Source organism: Cryptomeria japonica, chromosome 2 (assembly GCF_030272615.1).
Source record: "Cryptomeria japonica chromosome 2, Sugi_1.0, whole genome shotgun sequence".
Classification (NCBI taxonomy): Eukaryota; Viridiplantae; Streptophyta; class Pinopsida; order Cupressales; family Cupressaceae; genus Cryptomeria; species Cryptomeria japonica.
In genome coordinates, this window is record NC_081406.1 from 77,091,011 (window position 1) to 77,114,373 (window position 23,363).

A 23,363-nucleotide genomic window follows, 5' to 3' on the forward strand; every position below is an offset into this window, starting at 1 on the left:
AATGCGAAAATATGGGTTAGTAGTGCCCGAAGATGACGTTAATAATAACAAATTGTTTAAACAGCCAAACAACTTAATATCCGAAAACGTTTTGAAACAGGCCTTTTAAACAATTTGAATTCTACACTGGAGACTAAATGCAATTTGAATTTGAAAATCAGTCGGTTTGGTTACTTGGTTTGATTAAATTTTCAAAAAGTTGCTCTTTATGCTGCTAAAGGGTGGAAAGTTGCGACGGTTGACCGGTTAGCGCGAATAAGCATGTTTTTTATTTTTTTTTAAATTTTAAATTTTGCTTGTGCTAATCGTTTTGAAGATGATTTTATGCGTGCTTTGCAGTTTCGGACCAGAATTCCTAAATTTTGCCTAAGTCTGAATTTTTTTAGCTAGGGGGCTAATTTGATAGTTAAGGGTTACACTAATGTGAGTTGTGATAATGCTTTATTAAATTATACTCTTAACAATTTCTTGCATTCACGTTTATACTTTAACCGTAGGTTAATTGTCATGATGTTTTGCAATATTTAACCATTTGGAGTGTGGAATTTACAACATACCTGGCAGTGAATTGAAGAAGTTTGCTGATTGCAAATGCTAATGACGCGATTTCGACTGATCGAAGCTCTGTCTAGCTTGAAGTTCAGGCGGACTGGCAAAGGGGGTGCAATTCTATCTCCTGTTTTGACCCATGCTTCAAATTCGGCTTTCTTTCCCTGTCGCTTTCTTTGCACACACGATTTTGGGGAGAAAATGTGGCTTTGCGTAACTTAGGTTTTACCCCCAAACGGCTAGCTCTCAAAAATATGAACCAAAGCCGAGTTTTCCCTAGGAAAATTCGGCTCTATTGATGAGAATAAGAGAACTCTTGCTTCCTGTAACTTCTTGCAATCAGACCGAAACCTACTGACTCTTCCTTAATCATTAATCTTACCAAGCAATTTTGGAATTTTGACCACCAGACTAAGTGATTTTGGCCTCTCTTAAGCTTTGCGTGATTGTATAAGCCGTTATCCCCCTATCTCCAAACTTCGGGTCTCACGATTTAGACTTATTTCTTCATTTTCGGTTTTCTGGAAGCCGATTGTGCGCAATTGTGGCTCTATTAACCCTTTCGGCTTACAAGCTGATTTCGTGAGCCTCTTACTTATGGTATTTTTGGTCAAAACAGGGGTTTTGTGGATTATTTACTTCCGTTCTCGGCTTGTTGAGCCGACTCGCACGATTTGGAGTCTTCGCTTATTCGCCCGACTTAACCAAACTCTGCCATACTAGAGGACTTGCAATTTTCGGGGGGAAGGTCACGTTTTCAAGAGTTTTACCTCACATTTCGGCCTTGCAGGCCGATTTGTGAGCTTTTGGTGATTCTTGGCCTTCCAAGCCGATTTACAAACTTGGGCTCTTGCCTTTCATTCTCGAGTCAATGAAGTAATTCTGTGCGATTTGTTTTGCTTCTATTCCTACCCCTTTTAGTCTCTTAAGTTATTTTGCAAGCTTTATTTAATTTCGGCTTAGGAGGCCGATTTGTGAGATCGTGTTGATTTTTCGGCTTTAAAATACATCTCTCAACTCACATTTTTCCTTTTTAGGCCGATTTGCCTTTATTGTTTGAATTTTGGCTTTAGAGGCCGATATGCGCAATTTGGGTTATTACATTTTCGGCCTAGAAAGATGATTTGCAAGCTTAACTCCCTTTTGGGCCTTTTTGCGAGTTTTTAGAAGTCTTTGTCATTTTCGGTTTTTTAAAGTTATTTTGAATTCTTTGTTAATTTTTGGCCCATGGGCATCTTCGCAAGCCTCATCTCTTAACCGATTTTTCCATTTTTAAGTGTTATTTTGGCTTTAAGGGATGTATTTGCAACTCGCATTTTGGCCTTCTAGGCCGATTTGTGCCTTTATTGTTTGAATTTCGGCCTTAGGGGCCGATTTGCCAACTTTGGGCTCTCATTTTGGCCTTTTAGGCCGAATTTAGCTTTAGAGGCCGAATTTTGAGAGATTGGTTTTAAATAACTTGCTCACAAGTCATGACACTTTGCCAATTTTGGGCATCTTAGAGTTTTGAGAGATTTTGACTTCAAGTTAATTGTTCAACGAATACACTCGGCTAAATTGGTCATTTTGCAAGAAATGTCTTGTTCACTTATCACTCTTTAGTTACTTTGAAATTTGGTCAAAAGGTGCACTTTTGATTTGCCTTAGGCATCCTGGCTTCAGGCTTGAATCTTGCCCATTTTAAAGTTGTCTTGACAATATTTGCGATTTTACTTTAAGGCTCTTTATTCATCTTCCCTTTGCGAACAGAATCACGGTCATCTCTTAAGGTGTGAATTCTCTAGGACTTAGGACTCAGGCTAGGCTCAATCTTAGGCAGGATCACCTCCTTAACGCTTCAACTTCCTCAATGTTGCATCTTCTCTCTGTGAATCTGTAATGACCCTTACTATAAAGGCCACTAATAAACCCCAAATCTGAACTGAGACAATTTGTCAAACACTTGGCATGCACTGAATTGTTTTGTTTGTGATGTAGTGTTTCAATATGAGAGTTGTTTTGAGCATCAAGTACAATTGAGATAACAATACCAATATTGAAATGTAACACAATAAACAATAATGAAACTCTAAATATTCATGCAAGGACTTCAATGCTAATATATCATGAATTTCCCAAATTCTGATTGCATTGTTCAGTAGACTAATTTTCTAAAAATGTATGACTGTTACAAACTCTTACACATGAGCACTGAATTTATGACAAGAGAATGTATAAACTATCACACATGAACAATGACCTTGCAACACACCTTCTCTACTATATCAATCCAACTACAAGATAGCAATGTCTGATTACAATGGACTGTTTTCTGAATACATATATGACTGTTACAACTGTGCACTTCTATCATAAAAATTGACAACAAAAACCATGCAATGGAACCTGGAAATTGCTCCTTGAACTCCGATTATGAAATGCTAATGACAGGAGGACTGGACTGTCCCAAGAATGCCCTGCTGTCACTACCGTACTGTCCCTACTGCAGGCCGTACCTGGGTCGTACTGTGCGGCTGCAGTACCAAATTTTGAGCTAGGATGAATTCAAAACCCTTATTCACCAAATACAAGCCCTCAAATCAACCTTCAATTGAAATCCAACATGAAATGGCTGAGTACCATCTCCAATAACGCAACCCTTCAGAAGATATTTCACTTCCTCAGTTATGCTAATCTAAGGGAGTTATCGTTCCCAAAGATCAATGATATTTGCAGACCTTCAAGCTCCACAAATGCTCAAGTAGATGCACTAGAGAAAATAGACTTCGATACCAAATGAGAGACCCATGGGGTCTATTTATACACATAATAGAATCTTCTAGAAGCCTCTTAGTCTTTCTAGAAGTATCCATAACTTTCTAGAAGTATCCATAATAGAATCTTCTAGAAGCCTCTTAGTCTTTCTAGAAGTATCCATGACTTTCTAGAAGTATCCATAATAGAATCTTCTAGAAGCCTCATTGCACTTTTTAGATAAAAAGTTACTTCATAAAATAAAAAGTGCACCTCAATAACATTTTGGCCCCAAATAAAAAGTAATAATAAATATAATGTCTCCAAGAGCATAATGAGCCATCCAATCACCAAATAAACGCCAAAATGACTCTCTCATCACAACCATCTGCCTACGAGAGTTTGGAATAGGCAAATCCACGTAAAGTGTCATGTCATACTAAAGAGGGGACATGACAGAATCTACCAAAATTTCCCTACTTGGGACCTCAACAAGGACGCGAGAAAAACGAAAAAAGGGGGGACCCTGTTGACAACAGGGAGTGTGTGCAAGGCACAACAGGTGCAAAAATGAAATTCCAAAAACTTGTTTTTCAAATCCGCTAAAAAATCCTTTTAATTTGCTCTAGAAGGCTCTAATGCTATTGTGTGTGTTCAACATGGCTAGATAGGGCTTGTAAAGGAAGAACTTTGTATTTTTCTACTTTTTTCACATTTTTGACACGTTTTAGTTGTGGTATGAGTCAACGGCTTGGAATTGCCAAGTATTTGATGAGTACTCACCAAAAAAATGTGTCCATTTTTGTCAAAAATTGGGTGGTAAACTTTGCAAGTTAAACTCGCAAAAACTTGCTGCAAGAATTTTTTGGTAAGTACTTGGGAACTCATTGAGTCTGTGAACTATGGATTCATGTATAGGAGCAATAAAAATTTAATTGTTTTATTACAGATTTGAAATATATAACACAAAAGGACCAAAGACTACGAAATATCTATTAATAGATACAGTAGTGAGATATAAAAAATATACAACTAGACCTCTTGTGATTGCAAGTCGTCTTGATTCTCTACATTAACTTCGACCTTTGATTTTGAGTCGCTCCCTATATCAAATGGGACCCCATCCAATTTTTGTTGCACCTCTTTCTCATCAAGCTATATAGCATCTTAAAGATCAACATCTTAATTTGTGGTTGTAGTTTGTTGATGCTAAGAAGTTTGTCAATTTGGAAGTTACAAGGCACTATGAACTACAACTAACTTCTTTGCTTGTCTAGAGTTAAATCTATTCCTCTTAATAAAGTGAGTTAGATTGTATGTGGACCAATTTTTCTTAGTAGTAGAGGAACTAGCTACTTCTGAGGGTGGGCTAGTTGCAAGCAATCATGGCTCCATGGTATCTTTTCCATGCCATGGCCACCATTTGATAGTCTTTTTGAGAAAGAGTAGTCCTATTTATGCTAGTCTTTGTCTTATTGAATGTTGGACCTTAAAGTTTGATAATTGCAATCCACTCCTCTTGAAGTCTATATGCCTCCTCATTGTTGAATATCTTCTCAAGGGGCTTTATATACCCTCACCTACCTCATCGTTGTTGGAAGAAGAACTCTAATAGTACTTGAGTCTAAGGGCATAGGTTGCCATTTAAAGTGGAGTGTTTATTGTGTTTCACATTCATGTCACAATAGGTCTATAATGTATTGCAAAAAATTCCAATCTAGGCTCCGTACTACAAATTTCTCACTTCATCTAGCTAAACATGTTAAATGCCTCATAATTCTCTCTGAGGCTAGGTTGGTCTATATCATATTATCAACATATCTAGTTACCTTAATCATAGTTGAGATGTGTTGTGACTTTTTTCACACATCGCTCCATTGAAAATGGGGACCCCTTGTTTTTTTTTGCTTTTTAGGGTTTTGCTTTGGCGTCGCAATTGCTAATCACTAGTCTTTTTGCAAATGAGGAGTTTTGAGTGAGCCAAATAGAGAAATCATGTTCAGAATCATGTTTGAACATTGTCAAAGTGCTTAGTGTTAGCCGCATTATTGTATACGGGAATACGAATAGTTAATTAAGTCGTAATTGGGTTTGTTAGTTGGCAACCGAGGGGTGGCAGTTGCGGTGCGACGGTTGGCGCCCGCACCCCCTCGGTATCTTTATATACTCCTTATTGTAACTTGTAAAGGACACGAACAATGAATGGAACAACATATCTGATACTTGTCTGATATTTATGGCATTGTTCTGCATTACGTACTTTATGCTTTAAGTATTCACCCGAGAGGGCAAACATTTGGTGCCGTTGCCTAGACATACTCGGGAATGGAAGACACGGATGGCGCACAGACACAATGGGCCTACTAGTTGGTGAAATAAACCCGGAGGCGGACGACGCGCAAACGGAACTTTACACAGGAGAAGACACGGCAACGAGAGAATTTTCAATTCTACTCCAGGTAGCCATCCAGACCTACGTCTGACGAGAGGCGGCGAAGGCGGAAATCCCACCAAGTGCCGTGTGGACAGCTCTGGAGGTTAGCTCGGCAGTAAACCGGTTGATGAACCACCTCCCCCGGTTGCTTGCACAAGCATCGCTGGCACAACAGGCTCACTTGGAGGAGATTGCCCAGGAAGAGCGACGCCAACAGATCCTTCGCAACTACGAAGATAACAGCCAACGGGAAACGGAACGGGATGGCGCCAGGCCAGGAGGGAATTGAACATTGAACTTTTATTTTTCAAATAAAAGTGTCATTGACACGAGTTGTATTTGAGCAGATGAATTAATAAAGACATGTTTTGATTTATGAATTGTGAGTTATGAAAATGTGCGACAATTAATGCCAAGCCTATTGAATAAAGATAGAAATAAAAAAGCAGAAACGGACGAGTGGGAGGCCGCGCAGAGGGCCTTGATTCTGGAACAACAAGTAGAACGTAGACGGAGGCTGAGGCAACTTGCCGAAGGACGACCTGCCGAAGGGGGGCCCGAGGGGAACCAAGGAGGTGTCACGGAGGGTGCAGAGGCCGACGAAAATTTCTATGCGTCACCAAATCATCGTAGGACGCGGAGCCACGAAGAGTTTCTGGAAGAAACAAGGTTATGGTGAAATCTAGTTGAGGAGACTCGGGATCAGTTTAGAAACTTATCCCTTACGCCACGGAGTGAAGATCACCAACGGGAACCAGGAGTGGGCGCGTGTGAGAGCGAAGGGGAGGGCAACCGTACAGGTGTAGGTGCCACACACGACAGGCAAAACACCGTACCTCCAGTCGCCCACGTAGGACACACCACCAACGCCACCAGAGGAAGCAGCACAGGGCCACAGACACAGACACAACCGCCCCTAGGAAGACGACCCGGGATGGCGAGTAAACAAAAATTACCAAAGTACACAGGGGATGGCAAGGAAGACCCCTTACGGCATTGTCGTACGTGTGAAACCATTTGGTTTGCCAACGGAGTGACAGACCAAAATGACTGGGTACAACAGTTCTCAACCACGTTACGTGGAGTTGCCATAGATTGGTACTCCGATGTAGATAAGCAAAAAGTGGCCACGTGGGCCAACCTATAGAAGGAATTCACGGAAGAGTTTTGGTTGCTCCGTGATGACAGCGAAATTGTAATAGAGATATATAGTACCAAACAAGGTACCAAGGAGACAGTACGAGCATACAGCAGGAGACTGAAGGAATTGTTGGGTAAAATGGAAAGCCAACCGGCCGAGGGCTTGAAAAAACGATGGTTTGTGGAAGGATTGAAATCCTCCCTACGGAAAAAAATGAAAATTGTACCCCCGACGTCATATGATGACGCCTATAATAGGGCGATGGACTTGGAGAGCGAATACAAAACATCAAGGAAGAAGAAAAGTAATAAATATTCATCTGACGATGATGAAGATTCTGACGGGGAAAGCAGCAGCGGTGGCGAATCGAGTAAAAAGGTGCACGCTCTCCAAAAGGACATGGAACGAATGCTGAAAGAATTCAAAGCCATGAAAGGGAGTACAAGTAAAACGGAAGAAAATGACGTGTGGTGTACCGACTGTAGGAGTGACGGACACACCTTGGGGTCCTGTCCCAAGAAGGCTTTTTGCGACATTTGTCAGATTGCGGGACATTTGACAAAGGAATGTCCCTACAATATGAAAACCAGGAACCAACAAGTTCTCTTCACGCAAGAGCAGCCGGCCGCCGGAACTTCGCAAACCGCCAACAATAATGCATCACCTGGCGGATACCGAAACAACCGGCGAGGGGGGAGGACCAATAATAATAATAGGAGCCGAATCCAATATGATGCAAAGGGACGGCCAATGATCTAGTGCCGAGCCTGCAATCAATGTGGCCACTTTGCTAGAGAATGCACCTCAGAAGAAACTCCACAAAAACTATGCAAATGGTGTGGGCTTGGAGACCACGATGATGGAACTTGCCCAAAGTCTGGAGTGAACCTACTCAACATCGATAGGACGGAGGAACGGGTATTGGCAATCACACGGTCGCAGGCAAAGAAGGCCACATACCCGGACCCTCGCAGAGAGAAGCAGCGGGCGTTGGAGGCCAAGGCGGAAGTGGCGAAGGAAATGTTGGCACAAAGGAGCACCCAGGAAGCGGTAAGTACTTCCCGATTTGAGGCGGAGGAAAATATCCTGAAGCAAATGCTGCAGATTGAAGTGCCGGTGAAAATGAAGGACCTCCTGGAAACGATGCCATAATTACGTACGACACTCCTATGCACGGTCCAGGTAACCCCGCACAGTCAGGCAACCCCAAATACGGATGGTTCCGGCAGAACACCTATAGACCCATTGGTCCTGACACTATACAGTGGCCGACACCCGGGGGTGGTAGAAATAGGAATACTGGGCACCATTCTGACTGACACTATCGTCGACGGCGGGTCCGGAGTGAATGTGCTTCCGAAAGAAACCTGGAAGCAGCTTGGCAAACCAACACTATGGCCGTCAACCTTCAACTTACTGGGAGCGGATCAACATGGTATCAAACCCCTTGGAACGCTCATGGCGCAACAAGTGACCATCGGGACACAACCATTTGTCCTCGACTTCGTGGTGATTCCGCTAGCCAAGAAAGGATACGACGCCATTCTGGGGAGAGGGTGGTTGGTGGCAGCCAGAGTGAATCACAACTGGAAGCGTAACACGTTGTCAATGGAGAAAGCCGGGAGAAAATTTATTATTGACCTGAAAACACAACTTGTGAGTGAAGAACTCGCGTCAGAGTCGGAATCAGACGGCGAAGGCGGAGTTGACGGAGGAAAGTACGGAAGGGAACCGAACGAGGAAGGCGTTCTGGGAATCCAAGGATGTTCTGAGGACGAGACCGATTCCCTTAATGGGCTTTTCCATTGGCAAATGGAGGACTATGAGTTGCTGTATGGGTGTAACATGTTGCAGGTAGATGAGGATCGGGACGAGAACGAATTTCCACCAGCGTACGGGGAATACACCGAAGGGGATGCCCCGGTCAACGAAGTACCAGCACAGGTTTGACATGACAAAACCAATCCGGTATGAAGAATCCGTAAAACCTACAAACCTCGGCACGGAAGCAGAGCCAAGAAACATCCTGGTTGGCGACGACTAGAACCCAGTCCTGAAAGCCGCCTCGTTTAAAATATTCATGTAGTGGAGGATGGCGTGTACGCGTATAATCGAATGCCGTTCGGATTATGCAATGCACCAGCGACCTTTCAAAGGATAATCCTTCACATATTTGAAAAGATGTCAGTAGGGAACTTCAGGGCGTTCCTTGACGACTGGTCCATCTACAGTAACCAAGATACACATTTGGCCGCACTTGGCGAATGCATGGAGAGATGTAGGCGAGCTCGCCTAGCACTCAACCCCAAAAAATGCAAATTCATGGTGCCTCAAGGGAAGCTGTTAGGACACATAGTGTGTAAGGCTGGACTCAAGACTGAACCAGACAAGATTCGGGTGATAGTGGAAATGGAGGCACCCACAGATGTCACGGGAGTCAAATCCTTCCTAGGACACATAGGTTATTACAGGCGATTTATCAAAAATTTTGCTCGAGTATCCTGCCCTTTGGACAAGCTGACAAGGAAAGGTGAACGGTATATATGGGGGACGGCTCAAGAGGAGGCCTTCCAAGTACTGAAGTCATGGTTGGTGGGTGCGCCAATCCTAACATATCCTGACTGGGACAAAGAGTTCCACGTACATGTCGACGCATCCAACTTTGCCATAGGGGCCACATTGGCGCAGGTTGGCGACCATGGGCTAGATCACCCGGTCTACTTTGCAAGCAGACTCCTGTCGAAGGCAGAGAAAAATTATAGCACCACAGAAAGGGAAGCCCTTGGGATGGTGTACTCCGTCCAAAAATTTCGACATTACTTGCTCGCCACCTCGTTCACATTTTATGTGGACCACCAGGCTTTAATGTATCTGGTAAACAAGCCAATTATCCAAGGACGAATCAGCCAATGGCTGCTATTGCTGTAGGAATTTACATTCAACATTATAGTAAGACCTGGGAAGAGCCATGTGATAGGTGACCAGCTGTCGAGAATCCAGTCAGGAGAACCAGCCGAAGGAGTGAACGAAGATTTTCCAGACGCTCACTTATTTCGCATCGCGGTTCCCCCCGCCTGGTACGCAAGCGTGGGGGAATATTTGTCGACATCACGGTTCCCGAGGGAGATGCCACCAGGAGAAAGAAGGAAACTGGTACTGAGGAGCAGGACATTCCAACTCATTAATGGCCTATTGTATAAAATGGGGCCTGATCAGATCCTACGGCGATGCGTCCTAGAAGAGGAAATTCCGGGCGTCCTAAGGGAAGCACATGAAGGTCCCGCAGGTGGACACATGGGGCTCGACACCACGGCCGGCGAATGAAGTTTACTCCTGGGCAGTTGGTATTGAAATTCAATGGAAGGAACGAAATCAAACCTGGGAAATTCAAAGTGCGTTGGCTAGGACCATTCAAGGTATGCGAGGTCAATACCAACGGGGCAATTAAGTTGTGGACGCTGGATGGGGAAGAGATACCAGATGCCGTCAACGGGTCGAAATTAAAAATTTACCACGAACGGAGGGAGCCCAGAGCATGACGGATGCTTAAAAGACAGAATATTAAAAAAAAAAAAAGAAAAAAAAAGTAAAAAAAGTGGGCCCACCGTACGGTGGAACCACCGACATACGGTGGGAACACCGACGGTGGGGCCACCGGCGGTGGATGCCACCGTGCGGTGGTCACCGCCAACCGCACACAATAAAACCCCCGCGGCACAAAATAAAACCCATGCAGCCGCATAACTCATCCGCTCGCACACTCACGCGCCGAATAGCCTGCAGCCGCAACCGCACAACGTGCAGCCGCAGCCGCACAACGTGCAGCCCACAGCCGCACAACGGGCAGCCCGCAGCCGCATAGCGCAACCGACACAAGCCTGCACGCACCAAACCGCACAAGTCTGTGGCATTATCGGTAGGCGGTTTTCATTTTGAAAAAAAAGGGTTATAAAAGAAGAATTGAAGAAGTAATCTGTACTAATGGACACAAACAGGAACAAGGCAGATTGGCGGAAACGGTTGCAGCCGTTAGAAGACAAGTTGCAGGGAGGGCAAAAAGGAACCAGTGCAGACACAGGCAAACGGATTTTACCATCTGGGGTGCGCATTGCAGGTAGTCTCGGTATGAGCACCAGTCAAAAAAGCAAGAAGCATCGTCCCAAACCCTTGGCGACAAAGGACAAAGATGAAATAACGGCAGATAATATTATGTTCGAGGGTTTGAATGGAATTGACTGTCGGAACTGGTGGGCAAAGACACCTCAGGATGATTTAATAAAGAAAAGCCTTCGCCAGGCACAGGTACACTGGGCCGTCCAGATGCCAGTTTTTTCGATAAAGGACTTTGAGGTGGTTTTGCGTGCCATGATTGGCAGCTATGACAGACATCGCCACCAGTCGGTATTTGATTATCAACATCAGAGGATAACAGTGTCATTCATGGTAGGCGAAGTCACTAGGGTATTTGGCATACCAGGGATAAAAGGAAAGAAAATAGACACTTAATAGAAAATATCCCCAGAGAATCGTGCTACATTGCTCCAGTTGATGTTGCGCGATAACCTTACCCAAGGCGAGAAAGATTGCCTCAAGAGTGCAGGCAAGAGTCGGGGAGTGAAGAAACAATTTTTTGCCAAGGGAGTATGGCGATGCCTGTTGTCAATGGTGAAGAGTCGCCTCACAGGTGCCACCCGTGTGTCGGACATAGCCATTGTACAGATAGTGTTGATGAACGGGCTGCACAATGGAGTGGTATACGATTGGGCATCACTATTGGCGGATAGGATGGACGAGTTCATGACACTGCAATACAAGAAGTTCTACATGCCGCATCACGCCATTGGATTATTCTTGGACGTAGTCCGCACGCAGATCACTCCGGGCTCATAGCCATTGGAGCCATAGGGCCGTATTGCACTAGACAAGCCGCCCATATTCTATTGGTCACACTTAGACGTCTTGGCACATGGCACGGAGGCACGTTTGGGCACAAAAAGAAAGAAGGCCGCCATGTCTGATACGAAGTCCGACACGGAAGAGTCCGAGGTTGAGGATGCAGAAAGTGGCAGGGAGGAATCTGCAGACACCTCCCAGGTAAGCGGAGGGAGTTTTCAACTGACAGGGAGAAGGGGCGACTAGTTGCCTGAAGAAGGGGTAGTGGAGTCTGCAGGTACAGTAGGGTCTACTTTTTCCACTCACCTCAAACCACATGGATCATAGAGCCTCCAAGACCTCCAACATCCTCCAATAAAAATGAATTAGCTAGCATAACTGGTATTTACTAGTTTGAGGAATTTTGTTCTCCAAAAAGTGTTGAAGAATGCAAGTGATTTGTGGTGGTTGCATACAAACATTTGTATGTCTCTATCTTTGACCACTGTTGTCTTCACCCAAGCTATCTTCCCATTGTCTTTTAATTGGGTGTACAATGCATAAACACAACATGGGATCCAAAAAATGTGTTTGTAAGCACCCTCCTCTATTAGATTAACTTGTACAATTCAAAACCCCAACCTTATCTATGGGCTCACTGAAAAGTTGAAATTGGAAGTGTGTATCCTTATGCCTTCTTGAGCAATCAACAACTCTAATAAAATATGACAAAGTTGAACACATAACAACGATATTAATGAGTGGTTGATCTCTAATATTATGTCATCCATCCATGATAATGGACTAGTATGACCTTATCTACATTTGTTTCAAGTCGTGCAATGTTCACCGATGAATGTTGTTGATCAAGGGAGGTGGTATGTAATTGATGTTCTCCAAGAGGGATAAAAGGATTCAATTGTGTTTGCGTTTTTTCTGCTTTTTCTTGAAGTATGGAGAATGTGGCACATGGCATTGTGTCATGCCCCTGCTACAGATCACAGCCCTTAAAACACGAGTCAGATAGAGTGAGTTGGTAACTTACAAGTAAACTGATTGAACTGAGTGGTACATGTAATTTCATTAGTATGGAAACCAGCTAATATGTCCTAAGCTGCAAGCTTAAAAAATCTGTTATATTTTATTTGACTTCTAGTAAGACAGTGCAGTGTAGTGTACATTGATGGGCTAATATTTGCCGTAGCTGTTACTACTGTATTTATCTTTCTTTCTATAGATGTGCTTCATTTATTTCAACAGATTGCCTGTGTACTTTGCTTAGGCATCAATCTAAAATAGGTAATTTAGTGGTTTATTTACAATGGTTATCCTTGTGAGTCTCCACTTTTTAAAGTTCTAATTCTTAAATTATTTGTCACAAGAAGGCATTCACTTATCTTATTTTTATATCCAATCATTTGTCATTGTGTAGCTGTATCTGTGGATATTGTATATTTTATTCTAGGGCTTTCACTTTTATTTTCAATATTTAGAAAAGTGCTTACTCTGTTGCACAGTTTACATTTTAGTGATAGCAGTCAGGTTGCTGTCATTTTTCTGCTTCAACAGTCTCATATGTGTGTCTATATGTTATAGGTGGTGCCAGTTGCTTCAATGATCACCCCAAACCATTTTGAAGCAGAGCACTTGACAGGTTTAAGGTAGTCAAGTTCTGCTTATTTGATATTGAACTGATTTGAAAGATTACCCTATGGTTCATTTTTGTTTCTAAACTTTCTTCTCATGGACAAAACAATTTACAATTCATATTATTCAATTTTGAGTTGATAAGAAGTTTACTCATATGTTTTATAGTTGGTTGCTAAGTCCCAAAGTTTGCTAAATTTCTTTGTGCAAAATAGAATTTAGGTTAACTTAACTGAAAAATTAAAAAATTGTTTGAATCAACCAGTGCAGAATGATTTTTGATGTTAGGGCTTTAACTTTATTAAAAAAATTAATTTTTTTTGCATCTGCTATAGTTTCTGCTAAATTTTTTTTTTTTGGTCATATAGAGCCTAACTGCAATCATTCGCTATATTAATATTTTTTTGCTTGATTGCTTGTTAGGGCTTTTTCTGCTTGTCTTTGTATGTTTTCTACCTATGTCAGCTTGTGCAAAAGAAGAAGATTGCAGCCACTTTGTTTTCCACTGTTTGGTGATTGATTGCGCCCATTGTTTTCTATTTGCTGTTTACACTGTGGCAGAGATTTCATCATAAATTGCGGTTGTTTGATTGTAACTTGATAGCTGTTTGACACAGGCAGGGTTGCAAGGTTGCTGCTGATTGATCACAAGTTTGCTTCTGTTTGATTGTGGGCAGGACTATTGTCAAATTGTCATGGCTTTCGTTTCTTTGCCTATTGAGGTTTTTTTATTTCAAATTTAGTTTGAACGTTAGGTTTTGATTTTAGTTTTAGTTTTAGACATAGGAAATGTATATAGGGCCCCATCCTAGCCACATAAAACCATACAACTATAACAACAGCTAAATTACATTAGCAAACCCTAATAGGGCATAGTAGTGCCACAAAACAACCAAAAAGTATACATACAGAAATACAAGATAAAAAATAGATACATATTACCACCTAGACATAAGAAAGTGAACAAACATTTTGCAATCTCCATACACTACCACCTCCCAAGTGACCAAAATGCCAACACTCTGTTGACGTGTATTTTATACACCATCATACACAGAATAAAATACCAATAGGCATCTTATCCTCTCTTGAGAAAATAGTCTCTAACTGCTGAAGATTCGCGTAAAGGATCAGTTAGGAAGACTCCAAGGTTCTGTTAGTAGGGTCTCTACGTGTGGACAAGCTTCCAGCGGTATGATGTGATTTGCTGTTTCCTCCAAGGGGTCTTACGCATTCCGAAAGTTCAAGATTTGCTAAACTAAGGAAACTTTCAAAAATAACAAAAGAGTAGGGTTTGAAAGAGGTCTAATCTAGCCTAACCCTAGGAATGACTTCGTATGGACAAGACTTGGCAAGATTCAACCAACTTCAATTTTGCCATAAGATAACAACTCAATTGAAATTAGTGCGATCTTCTAAGGTAATAAAATGATATTCAATGCATTAAAGATCAAAGATACTACCACGAAGGTACATATCCAAGATACAATAATGATTGAAGATTAAGGGACTCAAAATATTCTCCAGTCGACCATGCAAGGCGTTCCTGCAATCAGCAAGAAGTTAGTGGTTTGGATTACGAATCCTACCAAAGATCAAGTCTCACACAATGTCCTTCAAATTAACACACTACTTTGATTGAGCATGATTCAAGTAGATTAAACAACCATGAAGATAACCAAGAAAGTTGCAACAAAACACCATAACTTCAATATTTTATTGATTTTCAAGTCATCATGTACAACAATTGCTTGAATTCCTCTCTTCAAAACTCAATCTTGCTACAAAATAAAATTGCTTCTAACTTCTAATCTCTTAGCTATCTCTCTTCTCTATTACATCAACTATTGACTATTAACTATTACCAAATGAAATGAAAAATGGGGGGATAAATAGCATCCCCAATTACAATGAAAGGTCCAGATCGAAAGTAGATCAACGGTCAAGATCATGACACCTAAACCCTAATTAGGGTTTGTTACAAATGGCCTCCTTTTTACTGAACAATATTAAATACATAGCCAAATATTAAATTTGGCACAAAAACCTAGGAGACATAAACCAATGACAAATAAGATGCCATGTCATCTATAACAACCTTTCATCTAGAACCTTATTCCCTTTCCAATGTTCTTTTTTGGCATATGCAATGAATCTTGTCACGATTCCTTCGATTTCTGCAATTGGAATCTCGGGAAGATTCTTCATACTCTCTTCCAAGTGGATGACCTGATCGAATGCATCTAGAAGAGCTGCGTCCCAAGTAGATTCAAGTTCCTTTGTTCTTTCAATCAGGAGCATGGTGGCAAACATCTGATCATACTGCTCATCTGTAACATTTGCGTCCTTGCAAAAGATGACCTTGATTCTATCCTCTAACTCCTGCATATCCACATCTGTCTCGACCTCGATCCTTCTGCCAAGAATGGTACGAAGTACCTCAAATACTCTGTCCTGGATCGGATTGATCACCTCCTCAACTTGGCCACATCTAACACTGATGTCCTCGAAGAATACACTCTTCATATGGAGCAAGGTTGACCACTGAAACAAACTGTGAGATTCTCCATCCAAGATCTTCTCTTGCGCTAAAACTTTCCTTGACGTGTGTCTAATTACCTTCAAGACAGGAATGATGACATCTTTGGTATGGGCAAATGCAGCTACTGTTATCATCAAATTGTGGATTATCTCAAGAACTTGGATAGCTTGATGAATAATCTTCATCATCCTTGTTACAAATTCTATGGCCACTGTATGAGATCTATCCATCCAGTTACTTGTACGTTGGACCATGTTCCTGAATCTTTCTGCCTCACTGATTGATTGAAGTGGAAGTGCTTGCACTGGTGATCTAGCTGGATCCTGACGTCCCAAAGGTTCATTGATGTGACTGAAATAAGTCCTCCATGCACCGACCTCTCTCTCAAGCTTTCTGTTTTTCTCCATTTCTTCTCTAAGCTTGTCTTTCAATGCCTCAAATGAATCGGTGGCATCATCTAAAGTCTGCTCTGCTGTATATGGTCCTAGCTCAAATGTCTGTATATCATATTCCTCTGCTAGGATCTCACCTTCATATTTGTCTACTGCCGGTGTAGCTATCTGCAATTTCCTGGATCCAGTCTCATCTCGAATCATCTTGGACATCTTGGTAGCCTTTCTCTTCTCTGTCACTTCCTGGGAATGTCCAACAAGGCTCTCTAAATCAATTGCACTGCCCTCGTCCTCTACTACGATCACCTTGGTTAATCTTTCCTTCAACCAATCTGGGATAATCGATCTTGTCTCTTGAACTTGAATCTCTTTATGCACTATTTCTTCTTGTTTGGGAGGAGATGATATTTCATTGTCTTCTTTGTCTTCATCTAACTCATAGTCTTGGAGAGATCCATCTGGTGACCCTTGTTGTGCTTGTCCTTCTTCCTGCCTGTCATTCTGTACCATAGACTCCATGGATTCTTCCACTTGAATTGTTCTCTTCTCAGGTCTAGAAGAAATACCGGATGATTGATCTCTGTTAGCCTCTTGTTTCTTCTTGGAAGATTCTCTCTTTCCAGGTCTCTCTTTCCTCTTCGAACCTCTTGGATGGAGATTGCCCTCATTGGCACACCGAAGGTTTCCTTCACCCGAATTTCTAAGATTATGATTGCCTTCACTCACACTAGCTCCACCTTCGGCTGGTTTCTCTTCCAAAGTGAAAGTCATAGCTATGCCTTGTTCTCTCAACTTCTGATGTTGTATGTCAACCCATCTGCGAGTACAAGACAAGACTGGTGCCATCAAAGTAGCTAAATCCACGACCTCGGGCTCATTCCAATCTAACCTTATTGTTTTGCTTTCTCGATCATAGGAAGACTGGATATGTCTGCCACTATCCTGAGCTTGGTCGGCCACTCTGTAAATCCTACATTTCCTGATGAAATCCAAAGGCAATCTAGAATGCATTTTTCGTTTCACTTCAAAATCATCTAGGAGATTCATCATAAAATCTTCTATTTGGTACTCATGCCTAAACCTTCTGCCGACTGTCTCCTCTAAATGTCCATGTGGATCAAAGCTTTCTCTCAAAGCAAAAGATGGAAAAGAATACAAGGCTAACTCCTTCTCTGCGTCATCCATGGCTAAAGCATTAGGACATACCTCAACTGAGTTACCCAAAATGATAGGTACTGGAACTCCATTCTGATGTCTGTGTCTGAATGCCTTCACATATGCTGCCAACTATCTCGTTACTTCAAGTAACACAATTCTGTCTGTCGGATATCTCGTCAACATGTATGGAGGTAAAGGACATCCATGCACTCTAATATAAGTGAACTTGGGAAACTGAATGAACCAAGCACCGTACCTCTTTATGAATTCCTGGGCATCCTGAGATAACCTGTTGTGAATCCCACCTTGCAACGTCCTTGTGATGTTCATCGTGAAAGTATCATTAACCAACTTATAGTTGCTCCCTGGCGGATGATGCAAGTAGGCATAGGAATCACAAGCTTTGACCTCGCCGGGTCCTCTTCCAATCATTCCTCTGTGAGGTAGTCCTGCGTACTCAACACTCCTGATCAAAGCATAGATGACGTATGAACTCATGTGGAAGGACTTAGTAGCCTTGAGTCTCCTCAACTGTACGTCTAAGCAATGGCTAATCATCCTAGCCCAATGTATCGTACTTTCCCTTGAACGATCACCTGGATGAAGTAAAACATCCACTTCTCAAAATAGAAGGCATTAGGGGCTCCTGTAACTCGGTTGAGCATGGTAATCAAATCTCTGTACTCCTCCTGGAAATCAATCCTGTGCGGTGTGTTCGGGACCTTGCTTAGACGGGGACGGCTCTTGAGTAGCCAGTTCTTGTTGATAATGCTTAGACAAGCATCTGGATCATCTTCGTACATTGATCTGGCTCCTTCTATGCTCTTGTATATCATGTCCCTGTGCTCTGGAAGATGGAAAGCTTCACTTATAGCTTCCTCTGAAAGGTACGCCAAAGCGTTTCCCTCATTGGACACGATTGTTCTGGACTGTGGATCATAGTGACGAGCACACTCGATCATCAACTCATGGCACTGAATAGCTGGAGGAAAGCCGGCCGCCTTAATGATGCCACTCTCTATTATTCTCTGGGCGACAGGTGATGGCTTGCCAATGTAAGGGACCTCTCGAAACTTCTTCGTTCTGAAATTGCCCAAGTTTGTATCTCCAATGTTGCTCCACTTCGACACGATCTTGGTCTCCACTTCTTCGGTCTTCTGATCTTCTTTCATGAGAGCTGAACGACTGGTGGATGCTCCCGTCTTCGGGGTTGCCATACCTACATAACATTTCATAATGAGAACTAGATTTTGCAGTGAATAACATAGATTAGAGAGATGAATTTTTTAGGAAACCTCTGTAATATCCCTTGGCTAATCTGACCCTGTTTTGCTTATTTGAACACCAAGGAATATTGTCAAACATTTGGCATACAATGTTTGAAGCCGCTGTAATGAATTCTTTATTTGTCTTCTTTGGGTTTGTAGGCTGCAAATGAAGTTATGGAAAGCTTCTAACAATGCAAATTTGTTATAGAAATGATATACTAGCTGTTTTAGACCTTTCCACACATATGTAATGACTGAAATTAACTAGTACAGCTAGTTGACATTAAGACAAACACTTGTCATGCATCCCAAAGTACACCTACAGCCATTAGGCATTTAAGCAAACAATTGGCATGAAAGCTAAATGGCTGATCAATGTTGAATGTGGAATATGCAAATTATATCTCCATTAAACATATGCAACCTCCAAATATTTCATGATATAATCATAATAGAAAATGATGCAATGAAGTAATGATTTTCTAATACAATGACCATAGATAGAAAACCTGGTATTTCAATGGCTGCCTTGATATATTGGTTTGATTCTTCTCATATGCAAATCCCTTGTCACATATATATAGCTGTTCAACCTCTCTAAATCCCCTTCTATAGAACTCCAACTACTGTAGCGCACTGTTCATGCGCACTGTTCACGGCACTGTAGCGCACTATTCACGGCACTGTTCATGCGCACTGTTCACGGCACTGTATCGCACTGTTCACGGCACTGTTCACGCGCACTGTTCATGCGCACTGTAGCAGCAAGAACAAACTTGCAATCTGCTCTTAAAACCTTGAATAATTTGTTGCCAAATAAGGATGATTCACAACCAACTATAAATGTTCTTCAACAATAAACTTCAAACCCTTGTAGAAAACTTCACCAATTTGCACAAATGAAAGAACTGAAGTATTCTTTCCCACAACTGCAATAATTCAGGTGTTATTTCACACCTTCAAAATTGCTATCAATAGGAAGTTTTCGTTTCCTATGATCAAAGAAGAAAATTGCGAAAGCCCTAGGCTCCACAATAAAAATCAATCAAAATACGATTCATCAACTGGATGCCGAGAATGAACTCTTGCCTTTCCTTTTATTCTTTCCTTAAGAGAGCTCAAACACCTTCCTGGCCAATGTGGGATAAAAGATTTATTCCCACATTAAATTATTCACTTAATGCACTTTATTATATTAAAGTGACTTTATTATTATAAAGTTACTTTAAAACTTTATAATAATATTAAAATATTAAATAAATCACTTAAGTCACTTAAACTTTAATATCTCTTGATGTACTTGTCTGATTGCTAAGCCGTCTGAGCCAGGAGTCGACTCTCCCTATTCTCCATGTGATTGGATGCCTGTCTAAAAATAGAAACCCTGAATAGTGACTTACTATAAATAGTAAGTATGTGGAACTGAGTCTAGAAATAGCTGCAAAGGCCCAATCAAGGTTGACACTGCCAATAAGCTCTGCTCAGGTGTCTTTCTATTAATAGGAACCCTGACTCTCCCAAAATAGTAACTTACTATAAATAGTAAGTGTGCCAATCTGAGTCAAAAAACCTGTGCAAAGGCCAAAACCTGAATCCAGCTGAAGAGTAATGTCTCTAATCACCAAGTAACTGCCACACGAGGCCCTCTATCAATAATTATTAGCCTACGAGGGTCAAATGATAGGCTAATTCTTACAAACTCCGATGCTCACAAAATGGGGACATTACAACCTCATGATAAGTCTTTAGAGTTATCATTTCCTAAAAAAAAATAACGATTGAGCTAGGAATTCAAAATTCAAAATTCAAAATTTAAAATATGACGATCAACAATTCAAAATTAAAACAATAAAATCAAATCGCCATACCTCAATAGAGAGCTAACTCTAGAATGCAAATAAAGAAAATTCGCCTAGGCAAAAAGGTCGAAAATATATAGTCTTCGACGTGATCTCCTCAATGCCTTTGACAATTCGCTTCAAATGGAAACTTGGATTCGCACCACCTTAGATGATATTAGCGCCACCTTGCTTTGTAAACTCTAAATCGCACCACCTTGAATACAACTCGCACTTTCCTTTGTCTTCCTCAAATCGCATGTGGAAAGGTAAAAATGATAATGTGAAAATAATGGTTTTCACCTCTACCTTTATAGCGCTCACACCACAATTACCATATAGGCCGACTTGGTGATTAAACAAGGCAATTTAAACGATTTTTTGAATAAATAACAAGGCCGACTCTCACAAACCAAGCGCTCCTTTTGAATTTTATTTAATTAATAAATAATTAATTAAATGCCTTTATTATTTAAATAAATAAATTTCGATTTTTATAAAGGCAAAATAATTAATAAATATTAAGCGCAAATTTTAAATGCCATTTCTAATTAAATATCGATTTTGCTAGCATTTAAATAAATTCAAAAATGTTTGTTTGAGCGCCAAAATATTTTGAAAATGAAGTATACGTACCTCATCGCCTTGGTCCCTGATTGGGGGACAGGAGCGATCCATCAACTTCGTCATGATTCTTGCAATTTCGACGTCCAAAGTCTTCATCTCCATGTTCAAATCGACCATTTTGTCGGGTCCTTCGAGTTTGAGTGTCTTGCTTGTGCGAACAAATGCCTTTATAACCATTATCGCCCTGGTCCCTTGGAAAGGGACAGGAGCGATCTTCATACTTTCACGTTGATCTTGCATCTTCGAACTCCAATTTTCATCATAAGGCAAATAATAACATTGCTTGTTCATTCCATGCTTGTTCCACTTGATTTTCACAAGGCATTTTGACGTTTAAAGGATCATCGCCCTTGTCCCTTGGAGAGGGACAGGAGCGATCCTTATCTTTTCTCCATTTTAAGCTCAAACTGGTAATATTTAACGTCTATCTCCCTTTGTATCGCCTTCCAAATGATGTTTAAAACCTTGTGCAACCTTATTTCAACGTGATCTTTAAAGGATATCATGTGTTTTGGCAAATATCGCCCTGGTCCCTTGGAGAGGGACAGGAGCGATCTCCATGTCCTGGCTCAGATTTGTAAACATTTGATCTTCGTTCTTCGTTCATTGCCTTCCAAAGGACGTCCTTTACTTCGCCAATCCTTGCATTGTCTTGATTTTGAAGGAGCATAAGTGTTTTTGTAAAAATCGCCTTGGTCCTTGTCCAAAGGACAGGAGCGATATAAGTCTTTTAGCTCAATTGATAACACTTCGACGTTCAAAACTTTTGCATATCACCTTCAAAAGACGCCTTGAACCTTTTACAACTTTGTGAAGTCTTGACTTAACGTGATTTTTGCATGAATTGTTCAATACATTCAATATCGCTCTGGTCCCTTCCCAAGGGACAGGAGCGAACTTCAATACTTTGAGGTTATGCTTGCGTTCTCCAACTTGTAATTGCTATCATCGTGTAAAACGTAGTCTTTTGATCCTCGTTGATTGCTTGATGCTTGATAAACTTTCAAGATTTATGCCTTTATGCAACTTTCGCTCTGGTCCCTCCCTGAGGGACAGGAGCGAATTGAGATATTTTAGTGCAAATCTTTCAACTTGGCGACCTTTGTAACTTCGTGCTTGATCGAAATGCCTTGAAATGCCCTTGCCACCTTGTTCTTTGTCTTAGAATGTCTTGAATTTTGAAGGGACGACAATATAACCATTCTATCGCCCTGGTCCCTTGGAGAGGGACAGGAGCGATTCTAGCTCTGTAGGCCTCATTTCACTTTATCATCTTCAAAACTTATATTCAACGGGTTCGTAATGTACCCTTCCATTCATCTATGCCTTGGGATCCATTCAAATTGGGCAAGAAAGTCATCCACAACAAAAATCGCTCTGGTCCCTTGGAGAGGGACAGGAGCGAACTTAAGCATTTTGGTCCTTTGTTGGCATTTGGTGATCTTCAATTTATCTTCAATAAGTTCATTTCACCTCCTTTCTTGCCTTCAAACATAAACTTGACTTGATCTTTGCCTGAATCTCGCCTTATGAAGAATATCGCTCTGGTCCCTTGGAGAGGGACGGGAGCTACAATGTACTTCGCCCTGGTCCCTTCCTGAGGGACAGGAGCGATTTTGGCATTCTGGACCATTCTCCTTCACGATGGCACTTCAAGTTGTATTCATTTGATAAAACATATCTCCTTGGACATCTTCAAATCGTTAGGTCATTAAAATCCTGCAAGGACAAAGCGATATTCGATTTGTAGCTCCGGTCCTTCACTGAGGGACAGGAGCGATTTTGCTCCTACAGGCCAAAATATCATGATTTTACAAGTTTAATCAATTCCCGAGGCAAAAACAAATCATTCCCAACGCCCGGGATCAAAAATCAAAAAAGTCAAAATTTTGGTCAAAATTAGTCAATTGGACAAAAATTCACATTTCATCTTCAACACTTAGACAAATTTAAGCTCTGCACTCAAAATTCCAATTGAAAATAGACCATTTTGGCGAAATCATTGCATTCAAAATTTGCATTCTTACAAAAGAAGCTCAAAAGCTCTCAAAATTGACTGGATTCTGGCCCAAAAAGATGGCAATTAAAACCCTAAGGCTTGACCCTAAATCCAGACAATTGACTGACTAACAAAACCCTAAAAGCGAAGCGAAAAGCGAGCG

General features: G+C 41.5%; 1 protein-coding gene across 4 annotated transcripts in view; it reads left to right on the top strand.

Moving 5' to 3' along the window:
* The window catches only part of LOC131070748 (pyridoxal kinase), a 138,510-nt gene that overhangs the window by 25,682 nt on the left and 89,465 nt on the right, over window positions 1–23,363 (top strand). For all 4 annotated transcript variants that reach the window (XM_058006371.2, XM_058006373.2, XM_058006372.2 and 1 more), the window contains exon 7: window positions 13,326–13,390. In XM_058006371.2, coding sequence (XP_057862354.2) covers window positions 13,326–13,390 — 65 coding nt within the window. The remainder of the gene's footprint in view (window positions 1–13,325; window positions 13,391–23,363) is intronic.